The sequence below is a fragment of the Pangasianodon hypophthalmus genome, chromosome 16 (genome assembly GCF_027358585.1).
Source record: "Pangasianodon hypophthalmus isolate fPanHyp1 chromosome 16, fPanHyp1.pri, whole genome shotgun sequence".
NCBI classification, from domain to species: Eukaryota; Metazoa; Chordata; class Actinopteri; order Siluriformes; family Pangasiidae; genus Pangasianodon; species Pangasianodon hypophthalmus.
The window spans coordinates 24,309,365-24,327,741 of record NC_069725.1 but is presented as its reverse complement, the minus strand read 5'-3'; the positions used below and the strand labels follow the sequence as shown (position 1 = coordinate 24,327,741).

At 38.8% G+C, this 18,377-nt stretch overlaps 1 protein-coding gene across 6 annotated transcripts in view; it reads left to right on the top strand.

Annotated features, from left to right (window-relative positions):
* Nucleotides 1-15,025, top strand: part of reps2 (RALBP1 associated Eps domain containing 2) — a 42,243-nt gene extending 27,218 nt beyond the window's left edge. For 2 of the 6 annotated variants that reach the window (XM_034311811.2, XM_034311810.2), the window contains exons 3-15: nt 1,454-1,571; nt 1,787-1,850; nt 3,006-3,153; nt 3,794-3,844; nt 4,581-4,632; nt 5,193-5,255; nt 5,502-5,550; nt 5,666-5,793; nt 8,101-8,162; nt 8,633-8,728; nt 10,545-10,687; nt 10,917-11,010; nt 12,551-15,025. In XM_034311811.2, coding sequence (XP_034167702.2) covers nt 1,454-1,571; nt 1,787-1,850; nt 3,006-3,153; nt 3,794-3,844; nt 4,581-4,632; nt 5,193-5,255; nt 5,502-5,550; nt 5,666-5,793; nt 8,101-8,162; nt 8,633-8,728; nt 10,545-10,687; nt 10,917-11,010; nt 12,551-12,619 — 1,137 coding nt within the window. In that variant the 3' untranslated portion in view covers nt 12,620-15,025. Of the gene's footprint in view, nt 1-1,453; nt 1,572-1,786; nt 1,851-3,005; nt 3,154-3,793; nt 3,845-4,580; nt 4,633-5,192; nt 5,256-5,501; nt 5,551-5,665; nt 5,794-8,100; nt 8,163-8,632; nt 8,729-10,544; nt 10,688-10,875; nt 11,011-12,550 lie in introns of all 6 variants that reach the window. The other 4 variants (XR_008304271.1, XM_034311814.2, XM_034311813.2 and 1 more) reach the window with 4 other exon arrangements.
* Nucleotides 15,026-18,377: the final 3,352 nt, after the last annotated feature.

Genomic DNA, 18,377 nt, shown 5'->3' with positions numbered 1-18,377 from the left:
AGTTTCACACCAAGCTACGTTATAAACTTGGCTAGCACATGACGTACATTTCACACAAAGCTACGCTATATGTAAACTAGCGTATAAACATCATACATTTGCTGCTATAGTGGATAGAAAAGTAGCAGAAAGCAGATTAGCAGAAGTTAGCATTAGCAAGCTATCCGCTAATAGCGTTTAGGACCTTCCTCTAAAAAAAAAAACTTTACTCGTCATGGAAGTACGTAAAAATTGTTCACTACGCAACAGCAGCCTGAATTTTTAAAGGTAGCGACAAACAGACCGTTATGCTAAGCACATTGTACATGGTAACATGTCTAGCTAGCTATTTAGTTAAATTTTGATGTTTAACGTAACTCCGTGTTAATGTTATTAACTGACAGTTAAGTGTTTATTACGTAACGTTCTACACGTCCGTTTCCGGCTCGACGGCTCAGACGACATTCCTTCCAGAATTTTCCGTCTTGCTGCTGTCCCTAATGTTTTTGTTTCATGGTGTTGGGTGTGAATATAAATAACCAAAAAACATTTATGAGAAGGTGCGTCTGGAATGTCTGGACGTTTCATGTGTGTGTGTGTGTGTGTAGTGGTGTGTGTGTGTGTGTGTGTGTGTGTGTGTGTGTGTGTGCATGTGTGTGTGTCCGCACTAGCAGCTGTCTCATTATTGCTCTCTTGTGACGTATCAGTGTCTCTGTAATCTCCCACCTGTTACACAGGCAGCATTTCCCCTGACACACACACACACACACACACACACACACACACACACTCAGAGGAACCAGCAGTGGCGCCCTCCTCTGGTGGACGTGTGCAGTGCAGGATTATAATACACTACAGCTCTGATCTCTTCTGTTTTTTTCTCTTCTCCCTTTTTTTTTCTTTGTCTGTGTTTATGATGTTCTCTGTTATCCTCTTTTATCTTTTCTTTCTCCTTCTCTCTGTTTTTCTCTCATCTCATATTTTCGGTTCTCTTCTCCTTTTTTGCTTTTTTCTTTTGCTTATCTTTGTTCTGGTTTTTGGTCTTCTTTTTCTTTTTTTCTCCTCTCTTCTTTTTTATATTTTCTCGTCTTCACTTCTTCTTTTCTACCTTCTCTTTCTTCTTTATTTTTTCTTTATCCCTTGTATTTTTTCCTCTATGTTTACGCTTTTTCTGTTCTCATATTTTTAATCTTTATTTTTGCTCGTCTCTTTTCTTTTTGTCCTCTGCTTTCTTGTATTCTCTTCTTTTTTTAAAAAAAAAAAAACTCTTTTCTCTTTAATTTTTCTTTTGTCTCCTCTTCTCCTATCCTCTCTTTCTAATCTCTCCTCTCCTCTCCATCTGATCTCTCCTCTCCTCTCCTCTCATCTCCTCTTCTCTCTTCTCCTCCTCTCCTCCTCCTCTTCCTCTTCCTCTTCCTCCTCCTCCTCCTCTTCTCTTCTCCTCTCCTCTCCTCCTCTCTCCTCTCCTCCGCAGATGGATGTGGATCAGTGTGGTTATTCTGATGATCCGTGGGTGATCACGGCTGAACAGTTGGATTATTACACACATCAGTTCCTCAGTCTTCAGCGCGACCTGTCCGGCCTCGTCCTGGGTGAGGGAGCCGAGATCGTCCACGTCCTCAATCCCATAATTCCCAAAATTCCCACAATTCTCTTCACAACTCACATTTTAAATCCATGTTACAAAGTGTCACGTGTTAAATTGGTGTTAATCCACTGCTGCAGAATCACATTTTAAATTCATCAAACTCATTTTAAATAATGTTGATTCAGAGGTGTTATTGTTTTTTTTTTGTTTTTTTTTCAGGCCCTGATGCGAAAAACTTCTTCACAAAGTCGAAGCTGCCCATCCCCGAGCTCTCGCATATATGGCGAGTCCACCTTAGGACATCTTTACAATATTTCTATAAAACAAACAAACATTTCTTTTATGTGTATTTTTAAAGGAAAAATATCTGGTGCATCACAAAAAATCTCTTCTTTCACATTACACAGTATATTCATTCACGCTAAAATAGCGACGGTTGGTTGACGCTTAGTTTACACACAGTGTCATTTTACTCATATCGAGTCATTTCTTAGCAATTTATCATCACTTCTGAGGTAAATGTTGACGTTCCTGACTTTTCTGTTTCATTATCACCTTCACTGTGACTTTACTTTCTGTATTAAAGACTAAACAGCTAGGAGCCGCTAGCCTCAGACGTTAGCTAGCTTATTCTCTATTCGCGTCCATATTCTCCAGTTGCCTAGCAACAGAAAACACTAAATTAATATATAAATTAATTAAAATATGTTTAATTGTGTAGCTGTCGTATCTGACATTTTATTTACTGAATTATTTTTTATATTTGTTATGAACACAAAATTTAAAAATGTGAGATTACTTCTATTCATTTTATTCAAATAACATTATTTTATTTTTTTAAAGCTTCTGTAGTGCAAATGTAAAGTATATGTAAAACACAAATTTATTTTAGATCTTTTATTGACATAATTTTTTTTTCTTTAAAATATTATGATTCAACCTTAATATTTATGGTTTAAAAATCTGATTAAAAATCACTTTTCCTTTTCCTCTCTTCTCTTCTTCTCTTCTTAAAAGCTGTAAAATCCTCCGTAGCGTAAATCTAAAACATTATAACTCTTTCACCAAAGTTTGGTTTAGATCTTTTATTCTGTTTTTCAAATTTAGTATTTTGGGGAAACACGTTATTAAAGTGTCATCTTTTAGAAAGTATGCTCCTTGTAACAGTGTTTATGATTCAAAAATATTTATTTATTCATTGAAAATATTAATACTTATGATTTAAAAATCTGATTCTGATAGTTTTTACTGTTATTCTCCTTTCTTAAAAGGCATTAATAACAATCCAGTGCTCTTTAAATATTGCACACACACACACACACACACACACACAGAGACGTATATATCAAACACACGTGAGCAGAAATCAGCAGGACAGTGTAGTTTTGGAGCAGACAGATGTGTTTTTGTTATTAACCCTCCTCCCTTCGCCCTGTAGGGAGCTGAGCGATGTGGATCGGGACGGAGCCCTCACCTTCCCGGAATTCTGCACGGCGTTTCACCTGGTAGTGGCTCGGAAAAACGGTTACGCGCTTCCTGATCACCTGCCGCACACACTCCTCTCAGCTTTCAGACCTCCACCTCAGGTGTAGTATTGCTATAGTAACAGCTCATTCACAGGAACGTGTCCAGCTGACGCTCCACTGATAATAAACGGGTTTAAAAAATTTAAATGGTGAAGTTTTCTGTATGGAGATGTTTATTGAACATTGATGGAAGGAGTCTCCAGTGTCAGTGCTTTGTAACAGTCAGAGGTAAAGCTGTAACTTTAAGTTTTATTCAAGACGGAGGAGTTTATGCTTTGTGCTTTCTTGTTATTTTTGGTTTTGTTTTGAGAGAAAAAGGAGAGGCTAGTGAGAACGAATGTTTACAGCTGCTATAACATAAGTGAGAACAGGAACTGACTTGTTTGCACAACATTAAATGTAACTATAAATGGATAAAAGCTAGGGTGTGTTGTTGTTTATTAAATAAAATTTGTAATCACTGGTAAAGTAAAGTGCTGTGGTGTAAGAGGAATAAAACACTTGGGGACGTGCTGTTATTGGAAAATAATAAATAACTCCACTTCATCACACCTCTCAGCATTTTACTGTAACAGCGTTTTATTCCCTAAATAATGAACACTACAGAACCATTATTATAATTATTATTATATAATTATTATAATTAAGGTGTTAATTGTCACAGTACGGCACTGATTGTGTAAATGTGGTGATTTTACAGGACTCGCAGCCTCTCATCATGTTTGAGGACACAGACACACTCAGGCAAAAGGTACTTCAAAATACACATTATTTTAAAATTTAAATTAAGACAAATTTGGTCACGTGACATCATCACATGTAGCTGGGAGCAGAACTTGGATTATGGAGTAAATTACGCAATAAAATATTTTTTTAGAGTAGAATTGAAAAATAGAATGCCATTGCTATTATCGTATAAGTACAATGAAATTAGGTTAGCATCTCCTGTCTTTACACGAGGAGCAAATATAATGGAAATGATATAATATAATGCTATGCTATTAGTTTAGCTAAGATTAGCTAGCTTGTTAGTGTCATATATCTAGTGGTGAAGAGTTAACATGACGTAAGTTAGTTAGCTTGCTAACTTTAGTATAGCTCTGCATTTAGGTAGACTTGGTTAATATTGTCAGATGATTATATTTTGTAATTTATTCGCAAGTAGTAAGAAATGAAATGAACATATTTGTTTATTTTTGCAGGAAGATCACGACTTGACCGCTTTTATCCGTGTTTATTTACATTGTACAGTAACTCTACATTCACGCTAACAAGCAACAGAGTTCGTTGTTGAGTAAGAAAGAAATAAAATAAACTAATGTACGTTAAGCTCCGCCCATCAGTCTGTAAAATTAGAACATATTGTATTGACACCTAGTGTTTAAACCAGCACATTTTTTGCAAATATGAACCCACAAGTGCCATCATATTATCCGTATATATAATAATTTTATCTGTGTATATGTTTATGTTGTTGTGTTGGACAGGAAATGGGCATTATCAACCAGCAGGAAGTCAGAGAGGAGACGCATGAGCAAGGTACTCTGTATACACTATATACTATATTTTATAAAATAAGATAAAGTAGACTGATGGCATAATGGTGTGATTGTGTTTTAGTCTGTGATCATTTTTTTTTAATATATTAGATAGAGTTAAGCTCTTAGCACATGAAAGCTGGTATTAAACCATGATAATGAACAATTTTAAGGTATATGATTTTAAAAAAAATGTACGTATGTGCACCTACTGAGCGGCAATGTTGGAATATCAGTGTTCAGGATTCAGAGCCCCCTAGTGGTGAGGACGTGGAGCTCCGTCATTGTGAGCCTGAACATGGCCTTCATTTACTACAGCTAGCACACTGACTAACATCAAGCTCCATGCTAATGTGGTGGTACTAAACCAAACCCCCATAATGCACTGGTGTTGATAATAATGGCCTGGTGATCACTGATTCAGTTCCCTATGTTTGTGCACTACATAGTGACCCTCAGCCGTAGTGAACAGCGAGTAGGGCGCGAGCGTGAACGTCTCCGTGTTCTCTGTGTGTCTTCTCTGAGCCTCAGCGGTGATTTGTGTTTCTGTTTTGTCTGCAGAATTCAGTCAGGAGAGAGCAGAGCAAAACCAGCCGATACAGCAAAGCAGCACTTTAAAACCAGGTAACACACACACACACACACACACACACACACACACACACACACACACTGAATCTCTCTGTGAATTACTGCTTGATCTAAAACACCAGATTTCCTTAGACTAGTATAAGCCATTTTCAGTGCCAGTAATTTTCAGTGCCAGTATTCTTCTCATATCAACTGTTATTATTATTGTATTATTATATTTGTCTGTGTGTGTGTGTGTGTGTGTCTGTGTGTGTGTGTGTGTGTGTGTGTGTGTTTCAGATCCTCCTAACGAGCTGGATGTTAATGCAAAGTCAAGAACGAGACCCAGGTACTGCAATTTTTTGCACTGCAATTTTAATGCACTGGTTCATGATTCAGTACTCTTTACATGTATGTGTGTGTGTGTGTGTGTTTGTGTGTGTGTGTGTGTGTATGATGCACAGGTCTTACTCCAGCACCTCTATAGACGACGCTATGAAGAAATCAGAAGAACCCCCGACTCCTCCGCCACGTCCTCAGAAAACACACTCTCGCGCTTCATCACTGGATCTGAACAAACTCCTGCAGCAGGGTAACACACTGACACTGTAACACACTGTTACACACTGACACTGTTACACACTGTTACACACTGTTACACACCAACACTATTACACACTGTTACACACTGTTACACACTGACACTGTTACACACTGACACTGTAACACACTGTTACACACTGACACTGTAACACAGTTACACACTGTTACACACCAACACTATTACACACTGTTACACACTGTTACACACTGACACTGTTACACACTGTTACACACTGTTACACACTGACACTGTTACACACTGTTACACACTGTTACACACTGACACTGTTACACACTGTTACACACTAACACTGTTACACACTGTTACACAATGACACTGTAACACACTGTTACACACTGTTACACACCAACACTATTACACACTGTTACACACTGTTACACACTGACACTGTTACACACTGTTACACACTGTTACACACTGACACTGTTACACACTGTTACACACTGTTACACACTGACACTGTTACACACTGTTACACACTGTTACACACTGACACTGTAACACACTGTTACACACTGTTACACACTGTTACACACTGACACTGTTACACACTGTTACACACTGTTACACACTGACACTGTTACACACTGTTACACACTGTTACACACTGACACTGTTACACACTGTTACACACTGTTACACACTGACACTGTAACACACTATTACACACTGTTACACACTGTTACACACTGACACTGTTACACACTGTTACACACTGTTACACACTGACACTGTTACACACTGTTACACACTGTTACACACTGACACTGTAACACACTGTTACACACTGTTACACACCAACACTATTACACACTGTTACACACTGTTACACACTGACACTGTTACACACTGTTACACACTGACACTGTTACACACTGTTACACACTGTTACACACTGACACTGTTACACACTGTTACACACTGACACTGTTACACACTGTTACACACTGACACTGTTACACACTGTTACACACTGTTACACACTGACACTGTTACACACTGTTACACACTGACACTGTAACACACTGTTACACACTGACACTGTTACACACTGTTACACACTGACACTGTAACACACTGTAACACACTGTTACACACTGACACTGTTACACACTGTTACACACTGACACTGTTATACACTGACACTGTTACACACTGTTACACACTGACACTGTAACACACTGTTACACACTGACACTGTAACACACTGTTACACACTGTTACACACTGACACTGTAACACACTGTTACACACTGTAACACACTGTTACACACTGACACTGTAACACACTGTTACACACTGACACTGTTACACACTGTAACACACTGTTACACACCGACACTGTTACACACTGTTACACACCGACACTGTTACACACTGTTACACACCGACACTGTTACACACTGTTACACACTGACACTGTAACACACTGTTACACACTGACACTGTTACACACTGTTACACACTGTTACACACTGACACTGTAACACACTGTTACACACTGACACTGTTACACACTGTAACACACTGACACTGTTACACACTGACACTGTAACACACTGTTACACACTGACACTGTAACACACTGTTACACACTGACACTGTAACACACTGTTACACACTGACACTGTTACACACTGTTACACACTGACACTGTTACACACTGACACTGTAACACACTGTTACACACTGACACTGTAACACACTGTTACATACTGACACTGTTACACACCGACACTGTAACACACTGTTACACACCGACACTGTTACACACTGTTACACACTGACACTGTAACACACTGTTACACACTGTTACACTCTGTAACACACCGACACTGTTACACACTGTTTGACACTGACACTATTACACACTGTTACACACTGAAAATGTTTCCAGATTTTAGGTAAATTGGGTAGGAAGCTGTAAAGTAACAAATCCAAACGATTGGCTTAATTGATTCCTCAGACGAATGCTGTGGTGATGACTAATGAGTGATTAGTGCGTTATTTAATTTGCGTTTAACTAGTTAGCTTTGGAAAATATTTTCTAGCTACTACAGTTTCTCATTGGAGCAAAAAAAGCTGAAGGGGCCACATCCACAAGCAGCTAACTACAAACGACTTGACTTTTGAGTCCGGTTGGTCTCGAGGTTTCTTCCTCATGTCGTCTCAGGGAGCATTTCCTCGTTGCTCTCATCTCTGATTTGTTCATTAGGGATCTAAAGCTACATCTGGATTGAAGAAATAACAATGTGCTTGCTTCTTGGTCTTCAGGTGGGAAGAGCGGCTGGCTTCCTCCTCCTCCTGCACTTCCACCTCGAACTGTGACCTCACAGGTACACACACACACACACACACACACACACACACACACAGATTAGAAGAACTGATGATGTCATGCTAGATGCATCACTGCCCTACTGTATGAATATGCTAATTAGAAACGCCCCCAGCTCTACATGCTCCACCCCTTTTCCGTTGGTAAACCATTACAGCATGATTTGGTGTAGCATTTGCATATTGGAACATGATTGGCTCTCATATTTTATGATGCAATAACATTTGCTTGTCACATGTTCAGTGAGATTTTTAGCCTCAGAAGCAGAATGGAGCAAAACTCCGGCCATTTTTCCTGTAATATTTATTTTTATATTACTTTCTTTTGCATTAGCCCTTTGATTTTGGTTCCTCATTTTATTTTACTAGTAAATAGATTTTAATAAAAACTTCCTAATAAATAATAATTCATTTGAGTAATTTGATGAATTGAGTGATGACCAGTTGAGAATTTTTTTTCCTCGCACAGCAGACGCCTCACTTCCTCCCCGGTGTGGACCAAAACTCCCAGCATGCCATGCAGCAGCCTTATTTTGCAGACTTTAACAAGTGCAGAGTTCAGGAGGTGAGATCTCTCTCTCTCTCTCTCTCTCTCTTTCTCTCTCTCTCTCTCTCTCACACACACACACACACACACAGCTGGTAGATATCATAAGGCATCTGAGATCTGAGCTTATAGCAGCTTAAAAATGAGACATACCTAAATAGACTCGCACCCTGAAAGAAACACTATCTCTCTCTCTCTCTTTCTCTCTCTCTCTCTCTCTCTCTCTCTCACACACACACACACACACACACACACTTAAAAAGACACACACTTAAAAAGACACTCACACGCCCTTAAAGAAATACACACATATAAGGAGTTGGTATTTTCCCACAGTTCAGTAAATCCTGACACGATCACATTCACTGCTGCAGGGCGGTTTTCCCAGCGCATGCTAATCCTAAACACACACACACACACACACACACACACACACACACCCACCCACACCCACACCCACAGACACACACATGACACACGACACATGGCATGAAAGTGTAACATCCACACCTTGAACAGAATTTTTCCAAATATATTAATATATTATATATTGCAGAAGGTTACAGAATTGACTGTGTGTATGTGTGCGTGTGTGTGTGCGTGTGCGTGTGTGTGCGCGTGTGTGTGTGTGTGTGCGTGTGTGTGCGCGTGTGTGTATTCCCTTAGTCCCCATAAGTTTTCCCTTTCTCCTCCACTGTCTTTCTCTCTCTTTTTTCTGTGTGTTGCTTTGCCAAAGCTAATATTTGCGTCAGTGTGTAATGTTTGTTGAGTGCCGCTTCGTGTAATTCAGTTGAGCTGAAATAATGCTGACTTTATTACCCTGACTGCATACAGTGTGTTCTTACAGTGTAACAGAAACATAATATACATTAAAACATATACAGTACATCCAATAGATCTCTCTCTGTGTGAGTTAGCTCTCACTCTCGATTAAACTCGACCAGATGTGTCTTTACACACTCGCTGCAGGAATGGAAAAACCAAACTCCAGCTTCTCCCTCAATGTGTGTGTGTGTGTGTGTGTGTGTGTGTGTGTGTGGAGAGAAAGAGATAGACTCTGAGATGTTCAGAAACCACATGTGGAAAAGTCTCACCTCTTTTCTTGTGTTACGAATTACTGATCTTAGCAGCTTTAAAGCAAGAATTTGGTTTAATTAAATTTAATCTTGATTGAAGTTTGATTTAATTTAATTTAATAGCAATTTAATTCCACCTCATTTCAGTTCATTTGGTCGAATATTGGTTTCATTTGATTTACTTTAATTCTGATTTGCTAACAGTTGGGTTTGGTTTAATTTAATTTTATTTAATATGCATTTAATTGTGTTTAATTTGATCGGCTTATGTAGTTAGGATTCCACAAATAAAACCTTTATTCATTCATACACACACACACACACACACACACACACAGCAGAAATGCTGCCATTTTGTTTTATTTTATTTTATTTTATTCACCTGTGTGCAGCTGTACCACTTTTACTTCCACATCCACACAGATAAAACACTAGTAAGTGTAAAATGTAAGCTTTTTTCTTGAACAGTGTAATGACACAGACACTCCACTCTGAGGCGCTGTTGATCACATAAACATTTAGACCAGACCGGAGGAATCTGAGGAATTTTTATATATTTTATGCAATTTTATAAACAAAAATCGTAGAATTTGTTCTTGTTAAGTCACTAAATCTGTGTGGATCAGATGATCATCACTGCCGGGTGTTTAAACCGTTCTCTGTTCTTGCGTCAACATCAAGCCAAAAAAACAAAACAAAATAATAAAAACTGAAACACACTCAGGAATTGTTTAATAGCATGTATCTCTTTTTCCCAGGATTCCACGGTGCTCTCCCAAAGCCACACCCCTCAGAAACCGACGCGCCGAAAACTCCACCCGGAATGCCAGAACACCAATCACGCAGTGGGCGTGGCCTATCCAAACCCCGCCTCTTCGTCAGTGCCTAAGCTGGCTCAAAAGTTAGTTATTAGTGTTTTAAGTTCTTGTGTGTGTGTGTGTGTGTGTGTGTAAGAATTCAGTGCTGAGAGATGAGCATTACACACACACACAAAACATTAGTCACCTATTCAGCACCTTGTGTGTGGTGAAAAGCATATGCTTGACCTTTGACCTTTGTGGTAGAGAAAAGCTATGCTTACCTTTGCAGGAATGTGTGTATGTGTGTGTGTGTGTGTGTGTGTGTTGCAGGCAGAAGAGAGAGATTCAGACGGCCATCAGGAAGAATAAAGAAGCGAATGCTGTGCTGAAACGCCTCAACAGTGAACTGCAGCAACAGCTAAAGGTCTCACACACACACTCACACACACACACACACACACACTTGAGAGGATTGAATTTCAGCACTTTATTTGGATTTTTGTAATATTAACATATGGCTGAATTACTCTGGACTCTAAATGCATGCTGTTTATGTGGATGTGGGCGGAGTCATCCTGGATGAAGCCACACCCACCAGGATAAAGCTGAAAAAGCTGATAAAGCTGAGCAAAAATAAATGCCCCCTTACAACTTAACATAGCCAGCTGGTTTTCCTTTAATTATATCTAACACACACACACACATACACATACACACACACACACACACACTTAAACTTATTTTTAGCTATGGCATACATTCTCTCTCTCTCTCTCTGTCTCTCTCGCTGTCTCTCACACACACACACACACAAGAACACATGCTGCATAGCTCTATACCCTAAAGATCCTCTCATATATCAGATTTAATGACCTACACACACACACACACACACACACACACTTTTATTCAGCTTGCATTCAAAATAGAACAGGACCAGCAACTGTACAGTGTGTGTGTGTGTGTGTGTGTGTGTGTGTGTGTGTGTGTGTGTGTGAGAGACAGAAAAGGTGTATAGCATGTGTATATTCAATTGTTACACATATGAAAATGCAAGTGTATGTCACATTGTTACATAATTATACATGGTGTGTGTGTGTGTGTGTGTGTGTGTGTGTGTGGTCACAGGACCATTTAGAGCATCACTCGTGAAACTATGCAACTGTGACATGAACTTTGACAGTCTTAAGTTTATTATCTCTTATTCTAGTCACGTCCGAGTCTCATTAGATTGCTGAAGTGAATACGATGATTAGATTATTGATGAAATCCGATTATCAGATTGTTGTGTGCATGTGAACTCATTACTTTTTTTTTTTTTTTTTTTTACAGAGCATTTCTCTAATTTTCTCTGTTTGTCCATTTGTAGTCCAATGCTGCATTCAGCTAAAGGTCGTAACTCTTAATTCCTGACCTCCGACTAGGAAAAACCACAGAAAACACCCCCGTAACTCAGCATTAATACTCATTAACTCGTGACAGTCTCCTCAACGTGACGTCCAATCAACATGGCGTCCGTCGTTTTTCCCCGCGTTGTAGCTCGCACACACACAGAGGCCGAAAATGACATTACTTCCCACTTCCGAGGTAATTCGAACGCAGAACAGGGCGTGATGAGATGAACGCAGGTCAATGGTGTCGCTCTTTAATGACAAACACAGATGCTCAGAAGTAAAGGTCAGAGGTCATCTCTATAAAGCTAGCCATGTGTGAAAGTTCTCTTCACCCTGATTCTGTGTTGGGGTTCAAAGGTCACGACCTGGACATCATTCAGTGCTCAGGCGGGTGTGTATGTGTGTGTGTGTGTGTGGGGTGTGCGATCATATGATGCTTTATGGTGTTCCAATAATAAATTTTATTCAAAACTAAATCATGTGTTATTTAATCTGATTTAATTAAGTCTGGTTTATTTAATCCAGTTAAATTATTAATCTCTCTCTATCTCTCTCTCTTTCTCTCTACAGGAGATTCATCTACAGAGGGTTACTTTAGAGTCTCAGCTGGACCTGCTGCGTCCATCGGCCTCTACCTGACCTCCTGAAAACACCCCCACACACACACACACACACACACATAAAATAAATGCACACTGTGTCAGAGAAAAAGGTGCAAAAAAAAAAAACAGTATTTTTACGGAACTGCAATATCTTAAGGTTTGATTTGCTTTGATTAAAATCTGAAGAGCAGAAACTGATCCCAGATCAGCAGCGTCACTCTGATTAACCTGGGCAGAGTTCAAACAGAGTTAATAAACACAGACCCACGATCAGCTCTATAGGGCTATAAAACAGGAGGACACCAAGAACACAGACGGCTAGAGAGTGGAGGATTAGATTGACATGGGGAACCAGGAGAACCGAGTTAACCAGGAGAACCGAGTTAACCAGGAGAGCTGAGTTAACCAGGAGAACCGAGTTAACCAGGAGAGCTGAGTTAACCAGGAGAACCGAGTTAACCAGGAGAGCTGAGTTAACCAGGAGAGCTGGAGTCAGAAAGGTAACATGGCGACCAGAGAACCAAGAACCGTATTCAGAGTTGAGTTAAGTGACTGCAGTGAGGATTTAACACTGAAATTGTGCAGATCTGTATTCAGACATCAGACGTAACTACAGACTTAAGCGCTATTCGGAAGTTACGTGAGAGTTACGCACAGACTTTGTCCAAAACAGAGGCGTCTCCGCTACGCACAGTTCTGACCTTGAACTTGAGCTTATTTTTCCCCCCTTTTCTCTCATTTTCCCATTTGCGTGATATCAGTTTGAGCAGCAGCATTAAATCCAGCGCCCCTGTCTGACAGTTTGATGTAACCACAACATGTCACACCCGAGTAACTGACAAACACGATATTAAAAAATAAACTGCAGAATAACAGGATGCGCTGGATCAAGTGCTATTCTACACACTGCTGAATAATGAGGGTGGAAGCCATTTTGTGAAATTAAACCCGGTGATTAATGTGATAATTACGACTAGAACTATTCACACAGTATATAATGGTGACATACTAGACTCCTATTAGATTTATTTCAACACTCACCATCTTCTCCTTCATATATCATCATCTTAGTCTTTTTATTTTCCTTTTTTAAATTATCTCTTGTATTTATGATACATCAAATTACATTTGATGCAAAGGAATAAAACACTATTTCCTTTCACAGGCCGCATTTTCTAACTCTTGATTTTTTTCTGGTTTAAAGATGCTATTGGAAAACCCTGTCTTAGACGCTTTTACTCAAGAAAAATCTGGAAATCTCGGAGACGTGGACTACAGGCAGGTGATTTTAATAATCTGAGTGTGGAGACTAGAATATTGACTTGAGCAGCTGCAGAACCCGACTCTGAATACGAGGAACTTTCCCCATGTAAATATTGATGTAACTTATGGCCTTAAGTCGCTGACTCTGAATACAGAAATATAAGTTTACTCCAAATTATTGTTCATTATTTCTTCATAATAACTTCTTAGTACTTGGTTCAAGGGTTCTTTAAGGGTTCATCTGATAATTAATGGTTGTTACTGTAGCTTCCTAAAAGGGTTCTTCTGATGCGGAAATACTTTGTATAGGGTTCTCCAGAGAACCTTACGGAGTGTTTGTGACAGTCAGTGGCCACAGAAAACTGGAATGTATCTGCTGATCATGATTTATCAAATGTCCTTGAAACTCCTCTTACTGTGAATCTGCTCTCCATACAAATGTATTTTTATAAGTGGAACAGAATTAAATTCACAGGTTAATAATCTTACAATCAAATCCTTTTTTTTTTATTTCTATTTGCACTACATTATCATGACATTGTAGCAGCATCCTCTCACCGCTAGTCTCTTATAACTCAATCACTGTGCATTTATTTATTTATGTTTAACTGTGCTATAAAGATGCTATATATAATATATATATATATATATATATATATATATATATATATATATATATATATATATATATATGTATATATATATATATATATATATATATATTAATTGCAAAAAAAACAACAACTAATTCTGACTGTTGATTTGTTGGTTTCTTGTGTGGTGGTGTGAAATAACTGCGTCTATATGCAAAAACACAATGCTGCAGCTTCACTTCCTGTTGCTGCTGATGCTGTGTTTCTTTTTTATCCTGAGCCAAATTCACATCACACACACACACACACACAGATATGACACATAACAACATACCTGACTCAATAACGTGTGTCATGACATCAGTAAGTGAAACCTGGAACACTGTAAACACTTCTCTTCCCCTCTTGTGTGTGGTTTGTTTCTTATTTTAGTTTGCTGTGAAATGTTTGTTTTGTATCATTTCTCTAAAACACTTAAACACCGAGCTGCTGTTACTGGGAACCTGATATTTTTCTTGTTTTACACTCGATGCTGAAATCACTACAGGTCATATTTCTTAAATAAAGCTACAGAGTTCCATTTTTAATGTGTGTGTTATCTATCTATAACGCCTTACCTATCTATCTATCTATCTATCACCGTCAAACACCTACATTCACCATCAAACACCATGGAACACCACCATTATCAATCAAACGCCACTGAACGCCCACGTTCACCATCAGACACCAACATTCATCATCAAACACCAACATTCATCATCAAACACCAACATCCACCATCAAACACCATCATCCACCATCAAACACCTACATTCACCATCAAACACCATGGAACACCACTATTATCAATCAAACGCCACTGAATGCCCACGTTCACCATCAGACACCAACATTCATCATCAAACACCAACATTCACCATCAAACACCAACATTCATCATCAAACACCAACATTCACCATCAAACACCAACATTCATCATCAAACACCATCAAACACCAACATCCACCATCAAACACCAACATCCACCATCAAACACCAACATTTACCATCAGACACCAACATTCACCATCAAACACCAACATTCACCATCAAACACCAACATTTACCATCAGACACCAACATTCACCATCAAACACCAACATTCACCATCAAACACCAACATTCATCATCAAACACCATCAAACACCAACATTCACCATCAAACACCAACATTCATCATCAAACACCAACATTCACCATCAAACACCAACATTCATCATCAAACACCATCAAACACCAACATCCACCATCAAACACCAACATTCATCATCAAACACCAACATCCACCATCAAACACCAACATTCAGCATCAAACACCAACATTCACCATCAAACACCAACATTCACCATCAAACACCATCAAACACCAACATTCATCATCAAACACCAACATCCACCATCAAACACCAACATCCACCATCAAACACCAACATCCACCATCAAACACCATCAAACACCAACATCCACCATCAAACACCAACATCCACCATCAAACACCATCAAACACCAACATTCACCATCAGACACCAACATCCACCATCAAACACCATCATTCATCATTAAACACCATCAAACACCAACATTCATCATCAAACACCAACATTCATCATTAAACACCAACATTCATCATCAAACACCAACATTCAGCATCAGACACCAACATTCAGCATCAGACACCAACATTCACCATCAAACACCAACATTCATCATCAAACATCAACATTCAGCATCAGACACCAACATTCATCATTAAACACCAACATTCAGCATCAGACACCAACATTCACCATTAAACACCAACATTCAGCATCAGACACCAACATTCACCATTAAACACCAACATTCAGCATCAGACACCAACATTCAGCATTAAACACCAACATTCATCATCAGACACCAACATTCAGCATTAAACACCAACATTCATCATCAGACACCAACATTCACCATCAGACACACCATTAACTCCTCCATCAGTTTCCTTTTATGGACTAAATCAGATTCACTGCCTGAGATTAAAGAACCGTGTCACATTTCCTGTAACTGCTGAATTTATCTACAACCACAGGGTTGAATTAGCAAGTCATAGTTAATATTTGTCTTAGTGAGCAGAACGTCGCCCCTACACACACACACACACACACACACACACACACACACACACACACACACACACACATGCACACACACAGAGGATTTAGGTCACATGCATGAGTGTTTTAGTTGTATTCTGCCAGGATACAGCCCCATAAACAGCAGCTACTGAGTTCAGCTCGGGTTCTCATCCACTCCTCACGCTCCCTCGCTCCCTCGCTCCCTCTGTGAAGAAGTGATGCAAAAGAACTCATCAACTAAGTGAAGTTGTCCAAGTGCACTATTTTGTAGCCGTGTCCAAAAATAATATGTGTAGTAATATGTGTTTTTTAAATTGTACAATCCTGCTTACTTGGTATTCTAAATTATTTTTATTTATTAAATCATTAATATTAAAATGATTAAAGTAATTAAAGTAAAAATCAGCCTACAGTATATAGTAAATAATTCTATTTATATTTATTATTCATTCTAAAAATTTACTAATAGAAGAATTGCTTTTTCTTCTTCAGTTTAAAACTATAAATTATATTTAGAATTAAAAATAATATAAAATAATCCTAAAGATAAATTTATACTCTAATTGTAAATAAATCATTATAATTTTAAAAAGAATTTTTACTTGATTGTTATTATCCATTTTTTTCATATTGAAAAAAAAATATTAAAATAATAAAATTTTACTCATTTTGCTGGGACTTTTTAAAATTCTAACGTAATAAAATTAATTCTAAAATTATTTTTCTGTAGTAATAATGAGAGGGTGTAGATGGGCAGGATCAGTTGGGGGAACACACACTACTCACATTACTGCACACACACACACACACACACACACACAGATAGATATAGACAGTCAAATTTGTTCATGGCAGCTGACACACATAGGGGTCAAAGGTCACATGACTATTTGATGCATTCTGTACACTGACTCTCCCTGTCTATTCCACACACACACACACACACACACACACTCAGAGTGTGTATTAGATTTGTGTGCCCCAGCTCGTCACGCCATCCGACTCTTTCACATTCGCTGAGTGCGGACTTCACTAAATCCATCCAGCCAAATCTAAAGCCTCTTCCTGTAGAGAGAGAGAGAGCGGCTGACGTCAGCACACACACACACACACACACACACACACGTACACACACACAATTATGGCCACAAGAAATCTGACTTTCCAACCACACACTCCTGTACATCTGACACTGAACATATAACACAATTCTGTTCCATTCTGTTCTCTATAAGGAGTAAAACACTCTGTGTGTCGTGCTGTTACAGGAAAATAATCCACAACAGGGTGGAGTGATGAAGCCGAGTTACTGTCACCACCCTGAAGTTGATTATTTTCCTAGAGCAGCACGTCCCCAAGTGTTTTATTCCTCTTACACCACAGCCACTGATCACTATTATTATGTAATACAAAATGACATGTCATACTTTTTATCCATTTATTGTTACATTTAATGTTGTGGAACATCAGTGAAACAAGTTAGTTCGTGTTGTCACTTACGTTATAGCAGCTATAAACACTCGTTCCCTCACCAGCTTCACCAGTTAATAAGACAAATAATCTCAGCTTGTCGTGTTACTGAGAAACCACAAAGAAGCGTAAACTCCTCTGTCCTGAAGACGTCGGAAAACGTCAAGTTACAGCTTTACCTCTGACACTGGAGACTCCTTCCAGAAATGTTACATAAACATCTCCTTACTTCAAGAAAACTTCACCACATCAATAATTTTTAAAAGCTGTTTACTATTAGCGGTGCGTCTGCTGCACACGTCCCTGTGAATG